The 20,769-nt window shown below is 39.9% G+C and overlaps 1 protein-coding gene and 1 long non-coding RNA gene across 2 annotated transcripts in view; one reads left to right on the top strand and one right to left on the bottom strand.

Annotated features, from left to right (window-relative positions):
• Positions 1-3,850, top strand: part of SLC35F1 (solute carrier family 35 member F1) — a 425,543-nt gene extending 421,693 nt beyond the window's left edge. The window contains exon 8 of the mRNA XM_060030038.1: positions 1,563-3,850. Within this exon, the coding sequence (XP_059886021.1) occupies positions 1,563-1,787 (225 nt within the window). The 3' untranslated portion in view covers positions 1,788-3,850. The remainder of the gene's footprint in view (positions 1-1,562) is intronic.
• Positions 3,851-7,304: 3,454 nt separating this feature from the next.
• LOC132437296 (uncharacterized) lies at positions 7,305-19,950 on the bottom strand. The gene is made up of 3 exons (XR_009521998.1): positions 19,787-19,950; positions 9,261-9,355; positions 7,305-7,414 (listed from the first exon to the last, which is right to left on the bottom strand). It is a non-coding gene; the product is annotated as an uncharacterized lncRNA (long non-coding RNA).
• Between the last annotated feature and the right edge of the window lie 819 nt (positions 19,951-20,769).

The raw sequence follows: 20,769 nt of genomic DNA, 5'->3' as shown, positions 1-20,769 counted from the left end.
GGGAAAAACTGAATTAATCAAGCTAATTAAGTGAAGCTGTTACAAGCTGAGTCTAGTATACAAATCCATCTGAGAAAGTATTATCATATGAGTGTGAAGGATAAAGGACTTATAGCACAGGGTGAGGAGTGCTGTAGAAAATCAGAAAGTGATCTTTAGTCTTAACTACCTTGCTGCTGCTAAAGAAAGAGACAGAGAGACAGAGAGGTAAAAAAACAAAACAAAACATCATAGCAGGAACTTTTAACCACAGGAATATTTTTTCTAAGTGCCATTTTCAAAACCGCCTTTCCTATTATTGAGCATCATAGCCACCTTTTAACTCTTTATTATAACATTGCAACTTAACTTTATAGACTCTCTGGATCCTTTTCCTGTTTTCCTTTCTTCCAGCTTCCAATTAATTTTTGTCTTTTTTTTTTTTTAACCAGTTTTTAGTTCTTTGACAGTATGAGCAAAAAAAATAAAATAGGAAAATCAAATTGATCCTTTTTTCCCAATGGATGCAAGATGTAGTCAAGACTGGGACAACAGCTGTCAACTACAATGGGAGTTGGTAGGCCATAAGTGCATTGCATTGTTTTAATCTATCTGTACCTCTGTTTCTCCACTGAGACTATTAAGTCCTTGATGGTAAGGACCATATGTTTTCATTTCTCTTTCCCCAGCACATAGTTCAAAGTTTAATACAGAGAAGACACAGAAGAAAACTATTGGTTGAATGAAGGAGTGAATGAATGTATGAAACAGAAATGGAAACACTCATACTGTTACCTCCCTCTCCCCCACTAACTACTCAAGTAATTCCAGAATAACTACTCAAGAAGGCCCAGAAGGTGTAGTATTTTCCAAAAACATATGTAAATTCTCGGGGAAGTTGTATACACCAATATTTTCTATTTTTTCACCACAAAACTCTATGAGTTGTCGAGCAGTAGTTTAGGAACAGACCACTATATATCCATCCCTATTTGGTTTTGTTTTTAGATTAATGGAGCAAGAATGAAATGTTATACTATTTCTTTCTATCCAAGGATAATCTAATCTTGCAAAGACAGTTACCAAAGTCAATAACAATTCCTACTCAGAAGACAAAGTGTCTGAATTGGATTAAGGTGAAACAAAAGTGCCTGATGCAGCTGTGTCAGTGAGGGACTCGGTGTTTATGGCTTCATTACAACCTTAAGTGGAATATCTCTATTTCTTCCGTGTTTAATGAAGTCACAAACAACCAACTCTTTGTTGAGTGATATTGGAGAGTATTTGCTTTTAACTTGTATTTTAATTCGTGATTAACTAACTCTCTCTCACATCAGGTACTCAGATGGGTGCTTTAGGGAATATTAGCTGAGTGTTCCTCTGTGTTAGCCACAGAGTCAAGAAAAAAGATAAGGAGAATCAGTAAGACCAAGACAGGGTAGAAGAGAACATTCACCTTCCATCAAGATCCTTGGCCGACTCATCAAGCTGCCCGTCACGGCTCCGCTCCCGTCTCTGTGCCTCATTCATGGGTAAGTGCTTCTGCTCTGGCTGCTAAGTGACTTGGCTGTTGTGTTGTTTAGTTTTCAGGACTTTATCTCCTGTCTTTCTTCACCATCCTCCTTGGCCTGGTGCTCTACTCCTCCACCTCCACATACATAGCCCAGGACCCCCGCGTTTACAAGCAGTTCCGCAATCCTTCGGGACCCGTCGTGGACTTACCAGCCACAGCTCAGGTGGAGCCTTCAGTCACCTATACCAGCCTGGGCCAGGAGACTGAAGACGAGCCCCACGTTCGTGTGGCCTAGGATGACACCCTCCCAGCCCACTGAGGACACCTCCGCAGCCGTGTGTCCGCCCGTCATCTCTGTTTTGTACATAGAGAAAGGTATTTATTAGGTGCGGTTTACACAGGTGGACTGCAAGGTAGCGAATCTGAAAGCCTGTAAAAGGCATAAGCTAAACATCCCTGGAGACACAGGCTCTGATCCACCTGACCTGGGGAGATGCCTAGCTAGTGTGTATCCGGGTCACAACCCCCCTGCATTAATTACTGTGAAAATGTTTGAATCAAAAGCAAGTATTATTGTTTGTATTATTACGGTTACTGTTACTACACCGACTTCCAGGAGGAGCTTTTGTACTCCTGATGGGAACTCTCACCAGACCCACTCACATGTAGTTAACATCAATCCCACTTTTCTATGGCAAGTCACTTTTTAAGAATCACACTTTATTTTTGTGCACAGTCTCTGAGTGCTGCATGCCACAGGAGCTCCACCCTATGACACTTCCTTATCCTAGGGACCTGGGGGCTCGCAGTTTCCTCTGTTACCTGTTGGATTGCCTGCTCAATATGTATTTTGTGCTGTGACCCTTGTGGGGAGTGGCAACAGACCATATAATTCTCTATTCTAGGAATAGATATAAAACAAACATTTTAGCCTTTTTATATTTCAATCTCTGATTACTCCAGGCCATTGCCTTTCTGTTGTGCCACATGATTCTGCTAATCAAGTCCCTGTAATAACAGGATAAGGAAAGTTCCGTTTCTGCGGCTTATGGGAAACCCCAGAAATAATATTGTTTGTGCTTAGGGCAATACATTTTTTTAAATCTTTCTGCTCCTCCCTATGTTCCCTCTTCAAAAACTATATTGGTTTTCCTTTTTCCCCCTAGATTCCTTTAGTGATAATATGGAAATCAATCAAGGCATTGGAAAAAGCCATGGTCCTCTGCCCTCTTGTGTGACACCCTTTTTGAAATACACCAGCATGGGAAATTACCTTTACTGTGGAGTGTCATTGGTTGTTTGGCCTCCCAACAAAGTCGGGGTGCTGGTGTGGAACAGTCTCTGACGATCGTTTGATTGAACTGGCCATTCTGTAGTGGTAAAAATGCCACCAATGAAAAAGTCTGGCACTGTGGTCATATTTGGCATCCATTCAATAGCGGAATATATCACACAACATTCTTACGGATACAGAGAATATTACAGGGTCCCGATAAGGCTTTGAGGGGTGTGTCACCGGTCTAATTTTGTTGCCCTTAAAATAGCCCTTTCTTCAAACACAGAAAATCAAGAAACACCACAAACCTCTATGATTTACAATAGATTCTACATGTCAGTATGTGCAATAGTCTTTACCTTTGGCTGGCTTCAGTACGAGTCGAAAAGATCCTCGATAGAGTTACAGGGTTTGTAACGGGAAAATAAATGTTTGGGGTAATTCAAATCAATACATCTTAAGCAAGCAAAGCAAAACATCAGAGGGGTCTCTGTAAGGTAGAGAACAGATCGCAGCTTAGTCAGGATTTCCATAGTAGCCTGAACAAGGCCTAAATACGGCTGGCAGAAGCATCCCATGCTGTCCGCCAGCACCCATGTGACACTTCTGCCTGCCCTCTACCCCAGGACAGGTAGTCCTGCCCTTGGAGTTGGAGCAGACAAACTATCTTTTCTGACATGCAGATTTTGTGCTCATCTCTGTTCAATCCCCTTAGAAACACGTTTTATTTTCAGTGAAAAAAAAATCACCATTAAAGCTATATCAAGTTAAAAGAGCTTTGCCAATGTTTGCTCTCTGCTACCTTTTAAACCAATTAAATACCTTTCTCTGATATTTTGTCCATTCAGATCTGAAGACCTTTAAAGACTGTGGTTTTATTTTTGTGTTTACATTCCTTTGGTTTGCATAATTTGCTTGATTTATTGCATTCTTAGTATTTATTTTAAGCCAAATGTTTTAGTCTTTTTTATTCATTTTTATGACACTAATTTGTAGACGCTTAGTAAAGTCTTATGAGAAATAAGTGGATGAAAGTATTTCCAAGTCGACTCGGTGGACTGGGAATTTTTTTCAAATTTAAATTTCAAAAGGGTTTGCAAATCAGTGGATGGCTACAAGTTGCCATCTGAATTATTTTCTAGGCTATTTTAATTGACTCCACTGTATGGAAACCAAGTGTGAATGTTAAGGTGAATTCACTGTATACCCTTTACCATCCAATGTCCTTGTACACAAGATTTTCATGTCACTGGGGTAGCTCACTGTGTTGGTTCTTCTCCATTTAGAAAGGCTGATAACGTACTGAATCGTCTGAGATCAGGAGTTCCAGATTGATCCTTCGGGGAAAAAAGAAAATAGCAAGAAACAAACTTTTTTTCCGTGTAAAAACATCGATCCTTTGGGAGTGGGGTAGGAAATGGGGGTAGGACATCATAAACTCTAGCTGTTTGAGTTTCTGAAATTTCATAACCTCAGTAGACACCAGCAAAAATTTCAGCTTTTCAATCCACCACCAACCACTCTCTCCTCCACACATGAGACTTTAGCAATTTGTCTAGAATTTGGTTGGGTAAGCAAACCTTAGCTCTCCTAAGTGGTGGTCCTCACTTACTCAATGACAACTTGCACTGGGGATACTGCTCGCCTTGGTCACGCTTTCCCACAGCTCCGAACTCTGAAATACACAACCAGGTAGAACAAGCAATGGAAAAATTTACACCACTGTGTCCCATGAAAATGTTTCAATGTTTAGTTTAGGTATTGCTAACTTGTGCTATTAACCTTCTGACAAGCAGTGTAGTATTGTTTGTTTTGGGTTTGTTTTTGATTTGTAACCATTTAGTAGTCCCCAGCTAGCTACCAGTACAGATTTTACCCCATGGGTAGGATTCTACTGTCAAGCCACGTAACAAAGCACACTAATCCAGACACTGCAAATGGAAAATATGAACCAAAAAGGAAATTGACACCGATAAGTTGAACAAACTCTCCATTTTTGATATTTGCATGCTCCCCTATGGACTGGCTGTGGCAATGTAATGCCTGTATAATGTTTTCAAATAAAAATAAATGCTTTATGAAAGCACAGAGTTCTTGGTTTTCTTGAGTGTTTGTCTGCACTATGACAACCAGGGAAGCAGCTCCTGTGGGATGCTAGAAATAGCAACGAAAGTAGATAGCAGGGTACATGTCAAAGTAAAAACCAGAAAGAAAATATTTCCAAATTAGGAAGGGCACAGTTGGTCTCAGAGCTGTAGCTTCGAAAAGCCAAATTAAACACATTTGTAATTTGCAAAATTAATTATTTATCTAGGTACTTAAGAAGGCTCTGGGGCTACAACCTCCAAGCCCACATTTAAAACACATGTAGGACAATTATAAATTTACCCCCAAGAAACAATTTCTCATAAAGAAGAAAGTTTTGTGTAAGCTGCCCTCAGCACAATGCCAGACAAAGAAAGAGCATTAACATTTATAAAGCAGGACTGTTTGTGTTTCTGCTCTGAACTTACACAGCATCTTGTCATGGTCACTTCTCCACGAACTGCAGTCACCCAGTAATTTTAAGTACCGAGAAACGATTGTATATAAATTTACATGTTCTTGTCATTTATGTTCATAATCAGACCTCAAAAATTAAATGAGCTAAAAAGACTGTGTGTCCGAGTTATATATTTAAAATCTTAAAAGGAAAACAGTCATTTTTCAAGGGAAAAAAGGAGCAAGGAGTGGCACACAGCCTTTATACAGGGCTCTTAAGTAGAGATCCATTGTGATCTGCTTTTATAAGTAGAACAGTACTGCACGTCACATAAATAATTTGTTTAAACAGAGTGATTCAGTTTTAAAAAAGTTTTTCCTTGAGAAATGTAACTCTTTCTCTAAAGTATTGTTTATTTTTCTTTAGTAAACTCTTTGATCATAGATGAAATACAGTTGAACTTCAACTCAGTCTGTGTCTAAGTGTCCAACAATTCTAAATTATTGGGGTCCACATAGTATACCTAATAAACATATATGTCATGTTTAGCCTGCCTTCCCAGTGAATTATCATTTTCTTAAGAGAAAGAATTGGGTTTCCTAAATGCTTGGAAGTTCTTGCAAAGGGAAGCTAAGGCAGTACTTGAATGGTTTTTGTGATTATTAGCATGAAGAAAAAGAGAAACAAGTAAAATTCAGCAAGTGAGCTGTAAGTACTGTATTGTCTTGATGTTCCATAGGAAAACAAATTGAATATCTGCAGTAATAGGGACTGAAATCAAATCCAGCTGATCTATTTTCAGGCCCCACGAAACACCTTGCTCATGGAAGGCTCTCACGTCTTTTTTTTTTTAACGGAATCTAACTTCTAAATCAGAAATACAAAGTACAAGGCTAAGATATTCTATTACAAAATATTCCCCTTTTCCTTCTACAACTAAGTACTTTTTTCTGTAAAATTCCTGTTCTTGGAAAGAAAGGCATCACGAGGTCCAATTAAACCACCCTTGAATTTTTTAACAAACCCTTAAAATGTTAGTCTACTCCTTCAGGTTGACCCTGGGATAAAAAACAACAAAGTGAAGTTCTTTTTTCACTTACAAATGGTGTTTTTGAATGCATAACATTGCTTCTTAATTATGTACACTGATCTTTCTTTCTTCTTTCTTCTCTTCCTTTTTTCTTCGATTTTTTAAATTTCTTTTTCTTTTTTCTTTCTGTGAACATAAACAGAGGACTCATTCTGGGCCACCTACTCAGTCTCTGTCCTTTATTCTCTATGTGGTCAAAAATGTTTAATTCAAAAAAAATTATAATACAGCTGGAAAGCCCCACACCTACCAGATGGCCTTTCATTAGTGCCTGAAAGGACAAGGCATTGTGTGTCACTTTTTAGACAGCCAGGCAAGTCGCCTCCAAACGACACTGCAACCTGATTAACAGGGAAAACTAATGATCAGAGTGGGGAGGTCCCTGGGAATACACTAAAATTAGGGGCTTCCATCTGGATAGACAAAGGCCTGGTGTAATATGACTAAATCGATAAAAGCATGAAAATGAGCTTGTTCACCAGGCCTCAGCGTTAGAGCTGGGAACCATCCCATAACGCTTGAAGGATAATTTCAGGATGGATAAAGATAAATATTACTTTTTACACAACGGGGAGTAATCTTCCTGAACTCATTACCCCACAGTGATCGCACTGGCTGAGAATGTGTTATGTCACCAAATAGATGAGAATGCTACAGTCAGGCAGTAAATAGGCTGTGTAATTCATTATCCAACCCGTCAAGCAGGCACTCAGTAATTATGCCTGGACAACAGGTCCATAGACTCAGACTGTTGCAGGCGAACCTGGCTGTGTGGCCACACTGGCTTTAAGAGGCATTACACCAGTACATCCCCGACCCTGGGAACTTGGCAGCACTGTGGATAGCTATGTCTTTGGGCTGCTAGATGTCGCTGTCTGAGGTTAAAACATCAGGATGACCACCTGCCTGCAGTGGTGAGGCTGTTATTGGATTCTCCACTCCTGGGGGGCAGCCCCGGTCTAGGTTCTCATCTTACTGTTCAGGCTTCTCCTCCCAAACGTCTGAGGTCAGGGGTGGTGAAGTGAGAGAAGTTCCAGTGGTAACATCTCGAATATCTTCACCACTGTGTCATTGCTAAATGTGTAAAAAAGTAAAAGCAAGAGAGAATGTGAGGCTAAAGGAAGCAGTATTGCTGGAATTATTCAGAAGTAAATTACACTCGAGGGCAACACACCCATCCATTTCAAGAAATGCTGAGTAACGGATAAATGTGTGCATGCATGAATTCCTCATGGGAGGAAGAAGCAGATCCCCAGGTGCTGAAGAGCACATGCCTCATGGCGGTGGGTCAAAAGCCTTCTGCACCTGACATTTCCCCCAACAGTGTCCACAAATGCCATTTCTGGGATTTGGGGCTAAAAGGTTGAAACATGGGGTGATACCTACTTTTGTGCAATGTTGGGTCTTATTCGTGCCTTTCTTGCCCTTGTCATTGCAGGTAGGTGAGGAGAATTACTTCCATAGTACTTGAAGAGGTTTGATAAATTTTAAGTAGTAGTAATAATTGCAGTTTCACAGATGGTTGGCCACTTGCCAATTTCACACTAAACTAGAAAAGCAGTTAAGAAAATCTGCTTGTTCTTAAAATGACTACTTTTCTAAATGAAATTATTAAAGAGGGAGGAAATGGGCTAATCACTGGAACAATCAAAACAGTCTCATTGAATGGACTTGAGGACACAGGAAAGGGGAAGGGTAAGCTGGGACAAAGTGAGAGAGTGACATGGACATATATACATTACCAAATGTAAAATAGATAGCTAGTGGGAAGTAGCAGCATAGCACAGGGAGATCAGCTCGGTGCTTTGTGACCACCTAGAAGGGTGGGATAGGGAGGGTGGGAGGGAGGCTCAAGAGGAAGGGGATATGGGGATATATGTATATGTATAGCTGATTCACTTTGTTATAAAGCAGAAACTAACACACCATTGTAAAGCACTTATACTCCAATAAAGATGTTAAAAAAAAAAACAGTCTCATTATGGGACTCCCTGTGAGCTTTTGTTTGAATTCTCTAATACAGTTTTGGGCATTAAATAGGATTTTAAAAGCTAAATAGGTCACTCATGCATAAATGGTTGAGTAAATCACATAACTGCTTTATGGGCCCCGTGATTCTGCCTATCAGGCTGCATTTTAATTAAAAGGAAAGTTGTCAGGGATAGAGGACAACTTAATGTGAGGAGTTTGGTGTCGTAGTTGAAGACTGAGACTTCACTTGACATTCAGTTTTCAATTCATAATTATGACCTCCAAACAACTGTGAAGTTCATCTTCATTTCAGTCACAAGCTTAGACACAGAATTTGAGAGCTAGCGGGAACACTGGTGACCATTCCGTTCAAAATCTCAAGTCATGTCATGGCATCTAAGGGTGGAGATGGTTTAGTTGAAGAAAAGATGTTTAGCCTGGAGAAGCTATAGCCTTGTTCATCACTGGCAAAATTTGGTAGATAACAATATAGTGTGTGGTACTTCTGTAAAAGAGCCTGCTCTGTGATCACCAGAAACCAGTGTCAGAGAGCTAATGCAGATGCTTCCCGTTCAGGGGCGGGGCAGCTTGTTAGGCAGCTTGGATAAATGGTCCTTAGGAGGATCCCTATTTCCAACCAACTCCAGAAGTGGAATCCCAAAAAGAAAAGAAAGGAAAAGCACCCAGTACATGCCCAAGCTAGACTGCCTTTGCCCTTTGGATTGAATCCATCCAGCCGAATACACAGACGGGAAATTCTCCCTCTGCTACTCCTATTCAACATACAAGTGTAAGAGGGGTCCTTGGGACTGGCTTTGCCTGTGATACTCCCAAATCCCTGGGGGGATTTCCAACTCCCAGACACCCACTAGCCCTCACTCCTATATTCTCCAATGACCTGGCAGGTCAGCATCACTAGTGAGGCCACCACCCTTGCGAAACAAGTTACCTGCCATTGAATGAAGACCCGACTGCACTCAAAGGTGAAGAAGCTTCTAGTTTCCTCCTTATTGGCACAACAGAAACCACTCAGTCCAGTGGCCCCTAGAATGCAAGGATGGGGGGAAATAAAAGTCATTGAACAAGAGATCATGGTAACTGAAGCTTTCAATTTTTTTAAGCAAAATTTGCCCCTGTCTGCCCGGAGGCACCAGAGTCTCTTTAGAGCCCTCAGGGCTCTGTGGGATCACCACCCTCTACTCCTGGGTTAATGGGGTGAAAACACCCTTTTACTATTTCTCCTGTGGTTGGTCGAATGGATTGCTTCTGTTCATAATACAATCTCCTTTCCTTGATTCTTGACATTGTAAAGGAATAGATTTTTATGTACTAATGTAATTTTGATTATTTACATTATCATGATAAATTAGAAAGTCTTCTTTAGGGTACAACGTAACTCCCATCTGTTTCTAATGTGATTGTACCAGCATCCGAGTTTGGGCATCACACTACTTCTGTCTACTCCTCCTGAAGTGACTGACCTAGCTTCACGGCAGCATCCACGTCTGCTGCCATCTTCTTAGCTTGGCCTTTCTACTTCATTAATTCATTCTTGCTCACTGCTTCTTTGAGAATTTCAGGAAAATGGTTTTCTTTACTTTAGAACTCAACTGTATTTGATCTTTCGTCTTTAAAATCATTTAAGAAAAGGACAAAACTCTACAGAGCATGAATGATTGTATCTCAGATACTGTGCCTAGGCTATATGCACATTTGCTTCAAAAATTAGAATAGAATTAGATTTTTTAACATCACACTGCATGTTCATTAAATGAAAATAGTCTAGGTCCTAAATTACAATGATTTAAAAATTGCATATTTTTAATTTAAAATTATTATTTTTCTAATGTCCTTACCTGTCAACACCATACATCAATATTCCCATATTAGCAAAACACTGTGAAATGTTTTACTGCTGGTGGAGTTGGTTTATGCCATCCATCCTGCAGAATGAACTTACTTTCCTCAATTTCTCTTTCTCTTGCATTTTCACTTCCAACACTTAAAAAAAATTTTTTTTACACTATTCTTTTATTCATCCAATGAAAGGTTCTTGAGAGGAAGTTGTGACCAAGAAGATAATGTGGAGATAATAATATATAGCAAATAATTCAGTGTTATCCTTATGACAAAGAACTAAAAGGTTTTCTTGTCTTATACACTTTATCCTTAGAAGAACAGAGTAATAAGTAAAAGTATTAATACTGGAGTTGAAAATCTAAAAAATAAGGCAATAAATATAGGCCCCCCAAAATCAAACTAAATAAAATTTTGGTGAAAGTCAGATGTTTTGCTCCAATCCAGCTTCTGCCTTCAATTGGCCCATTTGCAGCAAATGGACAGATGTAAACAGGACTCCTGACAGACCTAGCTCATCTCACATGTTCAGCCAAGGTAGAAAAAATGGGTGCCGGCAAAACTTTGTGCCTACAAAGAGGCCAAGTCGAGACACAGTAAGATCAACATAATAAAGGCCATATATGACAAACCCACAACCAACGTTGTTCTCAATGGTGAAAAACTGAAACCATTTCCTCTAAGATCAGGAACAAGACAAGGTTGCCCACTCTCACCACTATTATTCAACATAGTTTTGGAAGTTTTAACCACAGCAATCAGAGATGAAAAAGAAATAAAAGGAAACCAGACAGGAAAAGAAGAAGTAAAGCTGCCACTGTTTGCAGGTGACATGATACTATATAGAGAGAATCCTAAAAATGCTACCAGAAAACTACTAGAGCTAATCAGTGAATTTGGTAAAGTAGCAGGATACAAAATTAATGCACAGAAATCTCTTGCATTCCTATACCCCAAAGATGAAAAATCTGAAAGAGAAATTAAGGAAACACTCCCATTTACCATTGCAACAAAAAGAATACAATATCTAGGAATAAACCTACCTAAGGAGACAAAAGACCTATATGCAGAAAACTATAAGCCACTGATGAAAGAAATTAAAGATGATACAAACAGATAGAGAGATATACCATGTTCTTGGATTGGAAGAATCAACATTGTGAAAATGACTCTACTACCCAAAGCAATATACAGATTCAAGGAAATCCCTATCAAACTACCAATGGCATTTTTGACAAAACTGGAATGAAAAATTTCACAATTTGTATGGAAACACAAAAGACCCAAAATAGCCAAAGCAATATTGAGAAAGAAAAACGGAGCTGGAGGAATCAGGCTCCCAAACTTCAGAGTATACTACAAAGCTATGGTAATCAAGGCAGTATGGTACCGGCACAGAAACAGAAATATAGATCAATGGAACAGGATAGAAAGCCCAGAGATAAACCCATGCACATATGGTCACCTTGTTTTTGATAAAGGAGGCAAGAATATATAATGGAGAAAAGACAGCCTCTTCAATAAGCAGTGCTGGGAAAACTGGGCAGCTACATGTAAAAGAATGAAATTAGAACACTCCCTAATACCATACACAAAAATAAGCTCAAAATGGATTAAAGACCTAAATGTAAGGCCAGACACTATAAAACCCTTAGAGGAAAACGTAGGCAGAACACTCTATGACATCAATCACAGCAAGATCCTTTTTGACCCACTTCCTAGAGAAATGGAAATAAAAACAAAAATAAACAAATGGGACCTAATGAAACTTCAACACATTTGCACAGCAAAGGAAACCATAAACAAGACCAAAAGACAACCTTCAGAATGGGAGAAAATATTTGCAAATGAAGCAACTGACAAAGGAATAATCTCCAATATTTACAACCAGCTCATGCACCTCAATATCAAAAAAACAAACAACCCAATCCAAAAAATGGGCAGAAGACCTAAATAGACATTTCTCCAAAGAAGATATACAGCCAACAAACACATGAAAGAATGCTCAACATCACTAATCATTAGAGAAATGCAAATCAAAACTACAATGAGATATCACCTCACACTAGTCAGAATGTGCATCATCAAAAAATCTACAAACAATAAATGCTGGAGAGGGTGTGGAGAAAAGGGAAACCTCTTGCACTGTAGGTGGGAATGTAAATTGATGCAGCCACTATGGAGAACAGTGTGAAGGTTCCTTAAAAAACTAAAAATAGAACTACCATACAACCCAGCAGTCCCACTACTGGGCATATACCCTGAGAAAACCATAATTCAAGAAGAGTCAAGTGGGTTTCTTCTAGAAAGAAATCTCTTTGCTAGCAGGCTCCAAGTCACGATGTGTTTTAAAAGGAAGTCACCAGCATTTTAATCCTCTGTTAGAATCACAGATACCTAGCAGCTGTTATGAGATGAAAAGCCGTGTGGATGAAAGGCTCTTGGTGCTGCAGCCAGGAGTCAGTGCTGTGCCTCTGAGGTGGGAGAGCCAACTTCAGGACACTGGTCAACAAGAGACCTCCCAGCTCCACGTAATATCAAACGGCAAAAATCTCCCAGAGATCTCTATTTCAACACCGGCACCCAGTTTCGCTCAACGACCAGCAAGCTACAGTGCCGGAAAACCTATGCCAAACAACTATCAAAACAGGAACACAACCCCACCCATTAGCAGAGAGGCTGCCTAAAATCATAATAAGTCCACAGAGACCCCAAAACACACCACCAGATGTGGACCTGCCCACTAGAGAGACAAGATCCAGCCTCATCCACCAGAACAAAGGCATTAGGACCCTCCACCAGGAAGCCTACACAACCCACTGAACCAACCTTAGCCACTGGGGACAGACATCAGAAACAACAGGAAGTATGAACCTGCAGTCTGCAAAAAAGAGACATAAAACACAGTAAGATAAGCAAAATGAGAAGACAAAAAAACACACAGCAGATGAAGGAGCAAGATAAAAACCCACCAGACCTAACAAATGAAGAGGAAATAGGCAGTCTACCTGAAAAAGAATTCAGAATAATGATAGTAAAGATGATCCAAAATCTTGGAAATAGAATGGACAAAATGCAAGAAATATTTAACAAGGACCTAGAAGAACTAAAGATGAAACAAACAATGATGAACAACACAATAAATGAAATGAAAAAGACTCTAGATGGGATCAATAGCAGAATAGCTGAGGCAGAAGAATGGATAAGTGACCTGGAAGATAAAATAGTGGAACTAACTACTGCAGAGCAGAATAAAGAAAAAAGAATGAAAAGAACTGAGGACAGTCTCAGAGACCTCTGGGACAACATTACATGCACCAACATTCAAATTATAGGGGTTCCAGAAGAACAAGAGAAAAAGAAAGGGACTGAGAAAATATTTGAAGAGATTATAGTTGAAAACTTCCCTAATATGGGAAAGGAAATAGTTAATCAAGTCCAGGAAGCACAGAGAGTCCCATACAGGATAAATCAAAGGAGAAATACACCAAGACACATATTAATCAAACTGTCAAAAATTAAATATGAAGAAAGCATATTAAAAGCAGCAAGGGAAAAACAACAAATAACACACAAGGGAATCCCCATAAGGTTAACAGCTGATCTTTCAGCAGAAACTCTGCAAGCCAGAAGGGAGTGGCAGGACATATTGAAAGTGTTGAAGGAGAAAAACCTGCAAACAAGATTACTCTACCCAGCAAGGATCTCATTCAGATTTGATGGAGAAATTAAAACCTTTACACACAAGCAAAAGCTGAGAGAGTTCAGCACCACCAAACCAGCTTTACAACAAATGCTAAAGGAACTTCTCTAGGCAAGAAACACAAGAGAAGGAAAAGACTTATAATAACGAACGCAGAACAATTTAGAAAATGGGAATAGGAACATACATAATGATAATTACCTTAAATGTAAATGGATTAAATGCTCCCACCAAAAGAAACAGATTGGCTGAATGGATACAAAAACAAGACCCATATATATGCTGTCTACAAGAGACCCACTTCAGACCTAGAGACACATACAGACTGAAAGTAAGGGGATGGAGAAAGATATTCCATGCAAATGGAAACCAAAAGAAAGCTGGAGTAGCAATTCTCATATCACACAAAATAGACTTTAAAATAAAGACTATTAGAAGAGACAAAGAAGGACACTACATAATGATCAAGGGATCAATCCAAGAAGAAGATATAAAAATTGTAAATATTTATGCACCCAACATAGGAGCACCTCAATACATAAGGCAAATACTAACAGCCATAAAAGGGGAAATCGACAGTAACACATTCATAGCAGGGGACTTTAACACCCCACTTTCACCAATGGACAGATCATCCAAAACAAAAAAAATAAAGAAAAACAATCTTTAAATGGTACGTTAAACAAGATGGACTTAATTGATATTTATAGGACACTCCATCCAAAAACAACAGAATACACATTTTTCTCAAGTGCTCATGGAACATTCTCCAGGATAGATCATACTTTGGGTCACAAATCAAGCCTTGGTAAATTTAAGAAAATTGAAATTGTATCAAGTATCTTTTCCGACTACAACGCCATGAGACTAGATATCAATTACAGGAAAAGATCTGTAAAAAATACAAACACATGGAGGCTAAACAATACACTACTTAATAACAAAGTGATAACTGAAGAAATCAAAGAGGAAATTTAAAAAATACCTAGAAACAAATGACAATGGAGACACAACGACCCAAAACCTATGGGATGCAGCAATAGCAGTTCTAAGAGGGAAGTTTATAGCAACACAAGCCCACCTGAAGAAGCAGGAAACATCTCGAAAAAGCAACCTAACCTTACACCTAAAGCAATTAGAGAAAGAAGAACAAAAACACCCCAAAGTTAGCAGAAGGAAAGAAATCATAAAAATCAGATCAGAAATAAATGAAAAAGAAATGAAGGAAACAATAGCAAAGATCAATAAAACTAAAAGCTGGTTCTTTGAAAGGATAAACAAAATAGATAAACCACTAGCCAGACTCATCAAGAAAAAAAGGGAGAAGACTCAAATCAATAGAATTAGAAAGGAAAAAGGAGAAGTAACAACTGACACTGCAGAAATACAAAAGATCATGAGAGATTACGACAAGCAACTCTATGCCAAAAAAATGGACAACCAGGAAGAAATGGACAAATTCTTAGAAAGGCACAACCTGCCAAGACTGAATCAGGAAGAAATAGAAAATATGAACAGACCAATCACAAGCACTGAAATTGAAACTGTGATTAAAAATCTTCCAAGAAACAAAAGTCCAGGAGCAGATGGCTTCACAGGTGAATTCTATCAAACATTTAGAGAAGAGCTAACACACATCCTTCTCAAACTCTTCCAAAATATAGCAGAGGGAGGAACACTCCCAAATTCCTTCTACGAGGCCACCATCATCTTGATACCAAAACCAGACAAGGATGTCACAAAGAAAGAAAACTACAGGCCAATATCACTCATGAACATAGATGCAAAAATCCTCAAGAAAATACTAGCAAACAGAATCCAACAGCACATTAAAAGGATCATACACCATGATCAAGTGGGGTTTATACCAGGAATGCAAGGATTCTTCAATATACGCAAATCTATCAATGTGATAAACCATATTAACAAATTGAAGGAGAAAAACCATATGATCATCTCAATAGATGCAGAGAAAGCTTTTGACAAAATTCAACACCCATTCATGATAAAAACCCTCCAGAAAGTAGGCACAGAGGGAACTTTCCTCAACATAATAAAGGCCATATATGACAAGCCCACAGCCAACATCATCCTCAATGGTGAAAAACTGAAACCATTTCCACTAAGATCAGGAACAAGACAAGGTTGCCCACTCTCACCACTCTTATTCAACATAGTTTTGGAAGTTTTAGTCACAGCAATCAGAGAAGAAAAGGAAATAAAAGGAATCCAAATCGGAAAAGAAGAAGTAAAGCTGTCACTGTTTGCAGATGACATGATACTATACATAGAGAATCCTAAAGATGCTACCAGAAAAGTACTAGAGCTAATCAATGAATTTGGTAAAGTAGCAGGATACAAAATTAATGCACAGAAATCTCTGGAATTCCTATACACTAAGGATGAAAAATCTGAAAGTGAAATCAAGAAAACACTCCCATTTATCACTGCAACAAAAAGAATAAAATATCTAGGAATAAACCTACCTAAGGAGACAAAAGACCTGTATGCAGAAAATTATAAGACACTGATGAGAGAAATTAAAGATGATACAAATAGATGGAGAGATATACCATGTTCTTGGATTGGAAGAATCAACATTGTGAAAATGACTCTACTACCCAAAGCAATCTATAGATTCAGTGCAATCCCTATCAAACTACCACTGGCATTTTTCACAGAACTAGAACAAAAAATTTCACAACTTGTATAGAAACACAAAAGACCCTGAAGAGCCAAAGCAATCTTGAGAACGAAAGATGGATCTGGAGGAATCAGGCTCCCTGACTTCAGACTATACTACAATGCTACAGTAATCAAGACAGTATGGTACTGGCACAAAAACAGAAAGATAGATCAATGGAAGAGGATAGAAAGCCCAGAGATAAACCCACGCACATATGGTCACCTTATCTTTGATAAAGGAGGCAGGAATATACAGTGGAGAAAGGTCAGCCTCTTCAATAAGTGGTGCTGGGAAAAGTGGACAGGTACATGTAAAAGTATGAGATTAGATCACTCCCTAACACCATACACAAAAATAAGCTCAAAATGGATTAAAGACCTAAATATAAGGCAAGAAACTATCAAACTCTTAGAGGAAAATATAGGCAGAACACTCTATGACATAAATCACAGCAAGATCCTTTTTGACCCACCTCCTAGAGAAATGGAAATAAAAACAAAAATAAACAAATGGGACCTAATGAAACTTCAAAGATTTGCATAGCAAAGGATACCATAAACAAGACCAAAAGACAACCCTCAGAATGGGAGAAAATATTTGCAAATGAAGCAACTGACAGTGGATTAATTTCCAAAATTTACAAGCAGCTCATGCAGCTCAATAACAAAAAAACAAACAACCCAATCCAAAAGTGGGCAGAAGACCTAAATAGACATTTCTCCAAAGAAGATATTCAGACTGCCAACAAACACATGAAAGAATGCTCAACATCATTAATCATTAGAGAAATGCAAACCAAAACTACAATGAGATATCATCTCACACCAGTCAGAATGGCCATCATCAAAAAATCTGGAAACAATAAATGCTGGAGAGGGTGTGGAGAAAAGGGAACACTCTTGCACTGCTGCTGGGAATGTGAATTGGTTCAGCCACAATGGAGAACAATATGGAGGTTCCTTAAAAAACTACAAATAGAACTACCATATGACCCAGCAATCCCACTACTGGGCATATACCCTGAGAAAACCAAAATTCAAAAAGAGTCATGTACCAAAATTTTCATTGCAGCTCTATTTACAATAGCCCGGAGGTGGAAACAACCTAAGTGCCCATCATCGGATGAATGGATAAAGAAGATGTGGCACATACATACAATGGAATATTACTCAGCCATAAAAAGAAACGAAATTGAGCTATTTGTAATGAGGTGGATAGGCCTAGAGTCTGTCATACAGAGTGAAGTAAGTCAGAAAGAGAAAGACAAATACCGTATGCTAACACATATATATGGAATTTAAGGGGAAAAAAAAAATGTCATGAAGAACCTAGAGGTAAGACAGGAATAAAGACACAGACGTACTGGAGAACCGACTTGAGGATATGGGGAGGGGGAAGGGTGAGCTGTGACAGGGCGAGACAGAGGCATGGACATATATACACTAACAAACGTAAGGTAGATAGCTAGTGGGAAGCAGCCGCATGGCACAGGGATATCGGCTCGGTGCTTTGTGACCACCTAGAGGGGTGGGATACGGAGGGTGGGAGAGAGACGCAAGAGGGAGGAGATATGGGGATATATGTATATGTATAACTGATTCACTTTGTTATAAAGCAGAAACTAACACACCTTGTAAAGCAATTATCCTCCAATAAAGATGTTAAAAAAAAAAAAAAGACACGGTAAGGGAATCCAAGTTAACTGAAATGATCTAGGTCTCCTTCTATTAGCCCAGAGTTGCTCCAGATAATGCTCTTATTTCGACCCACCAGAGGGGATTCCAAAACCTACCTCTACGTGGAACCTGAGACCACCTTTCAGCCACTTGCTTACAGATTATGTCCTATTATGAACACAAGATGATGGTTTTCTCCAGGAAAGTAAATTTGAAAATCCTTCCTCCTCTATTCCTTTGCAGCTCGACCTAGCAGCTGTGTCTACTTTTACCTTAATGGGATGTGTTCCTCATTTGAACATCTTATTCCAGCTGTCAATCTCCAGCAGAGCTGTGAACTCAGGCCTCCAAGATTTCTCTGAGAAGCCCAAGGGCAGCTGATAATAAGACCAAAGACATCAATTTTGCCGCATCCCATACCACATGTGGTTCAGAACAAGATAATGTTTGAGAACAAAGCAGTTAGACTACATTCCTCCTTCCTGGATGCAACTAGACCTGTGCTTAGGATATGATTTCAATGAATGCCTTTTTAAGTTAGAGAAATGAAAGCCCCCAAACAGGCCCAACCCAGGTTTTCCATTTGCGTCTATAATGGAAACAAGTTGCTCCCTTTATAAAATCAAGCCCTGGTCCTCTGATACTGACAATGGATAGAGACTCTCCCATCACTTGGGGGATAATGTGGAGCTACAGTAAGTAGTACCAGATCTTCAAGGGGAAGACGCAGCTCAGTGAAAAGTGTCAGATCTCAAGGGCTCTCCCTTTAAGGAGACCTTTGCCCGTTGCCAATCTTGGAGCATCCTGGCTCAAGATTTGAGGGGAGCCATTGCATTTTCTTTGAATCTGTTACAGATTTCTATGTAGCTGAAGCTATAACTGATATAATTCATTCTACTGTGTGCTAGACAATGGGCATTGTAGCGATTGTCCCACTGAGTCCTCAGAACAACCCTATGGGGTGGGTTGTAAAGTGTATCCCAGGTTTTTTCTTTTCTTGATGAGTTAGTTAATAGAGGCACGGATGGGTGATATAAAATCGCCAAGTTTACCCAATTAGCAAGTGATGAGGCCGGGCTGCAAACCCAGGTGTGCCTGACTCCAAAGACGGAAGATACACTATGGAACAAGATGTCTTATGATATCTCAGAAACCGGTTCAAATTCACCAAACCTTTGAGGAGGCACCTGCAAGAATCCAGTGAAAAGAAGCATGTGGGAGAGGAATGAAGTGACTCTGCATCCAAGTATAGAATGGGTTACGTTGTAACGAGTAAGTCAGCTAGCTTAGGAAACCAACGCCAACCACATTCAAGGCTCTCCTTTGGTTCGGGAAATGCGTGACAGACAGATTCCCCCTGTGTAGTCCCAACAGTAACACTGGTCTGAGGAAAAGAAAAACAAAACAAAAACGGAAGAAGTACTAACTTGCTCTGGAGGTAGAAAGACGTAGTCGGGGAAATGTCCTTGACTCCTCCAAAGGCCCCATCCCGCCTGCCGAGGCAGCAGGTCCCTCCCACCCCCTCCCCCAGGGAGACATCTTATCTGTACCACCTCTCAGTAGCACTGGCGCAGCCTCCTTCCTGAAGCACTTCTTTCCCTTGAAGTTTGTGGCCCACATTCGCCTGGCGTCCCCGCACCTCACAGTCCACGCAGGCCACTCCTTCCTGGTGTCCCTTACTGGACCCTCCTACTCACGCACAACGCTGAACGTTGGAGCTTCCCACAGCTCCGCCTTCAGTTTGCTTCTCCTTTTTATCTGCACTCACTCGCACTGCTTTAAACACCAGCTTCATGCTGACGACTCACTTTTGCATCCCCAGCCCAGACCGTTCCCTGCCTGTTCCACGTGTCCACGTGGATGTCCGTTGGGCCTCTTGAGGAGTATGAACAACAACATGGGGTCACTTATGTCAAAGGCTCTAAAATGAAGCCAGTAGGCCATTAAGGAAGTGGAAATTACATCCACACCAGATGCAGTAGAAACTTCTGACCTGGCCCTCCTGAGACCACCAGAACTTGTTTTCTTTATTTACCCTTTAGAAATCGCAGCTAGGCAACCGATTGCTGCCAAGTGACTGAATGCCTGCCCCGATCGTAGTTCTGTAAAAATAACGTACGTAATGTCTCTGGAACGTCTTTGTCAGTTGTCTTTACGAACCCGCCGTTTTCTACTTTCCTCAGAGCACATTTGAGTTGCTGCTCAAGCCGGTGCCTCCGGCGTTGCAATTCTTAAGATGGCAAACAAGCTCTTTTTCTCATTTGCAGACCTCTGCATTTCTTGGGCGACACTCTCCAACCTAACCGGTCCAAAACAGAACTTGTGATTCTCCCCAGATCTGTTTCTCCTCCAGTTTTCCCCATCTAACTTAATAGCACCATCATCTACCTGGTCGCTAGAGCCAAGCACCTCAGATTCACCCTCGGTGTTGTTCCTTTCATCAGCATTCGCATCCAATCCATCAGGAAGTCTTGTTAAATCCTATTGCTCATGCCCTGAAGATGATTACTCAGCACAGCTGCTTCTGTCGCCCCAG

Source organism: Delphinus delphis, chromosome 14 (assembly GCF_949987515.2).
Source record: "Delphinus delphis chromosome 14, mDelDel1.2, whole genome shotgun sequence".
Classification (NCBI taxonomy): Eukaryota; Metazoa; Chordata; class Mammalia; order Artiodactyla; family Delphinidae; genus Delphinus; species Delphinus delphis.
Note: the sequence above shows the minus strand (reverse complement) of the source record. Positions and strands in the feature narration are given on the sequence as shown.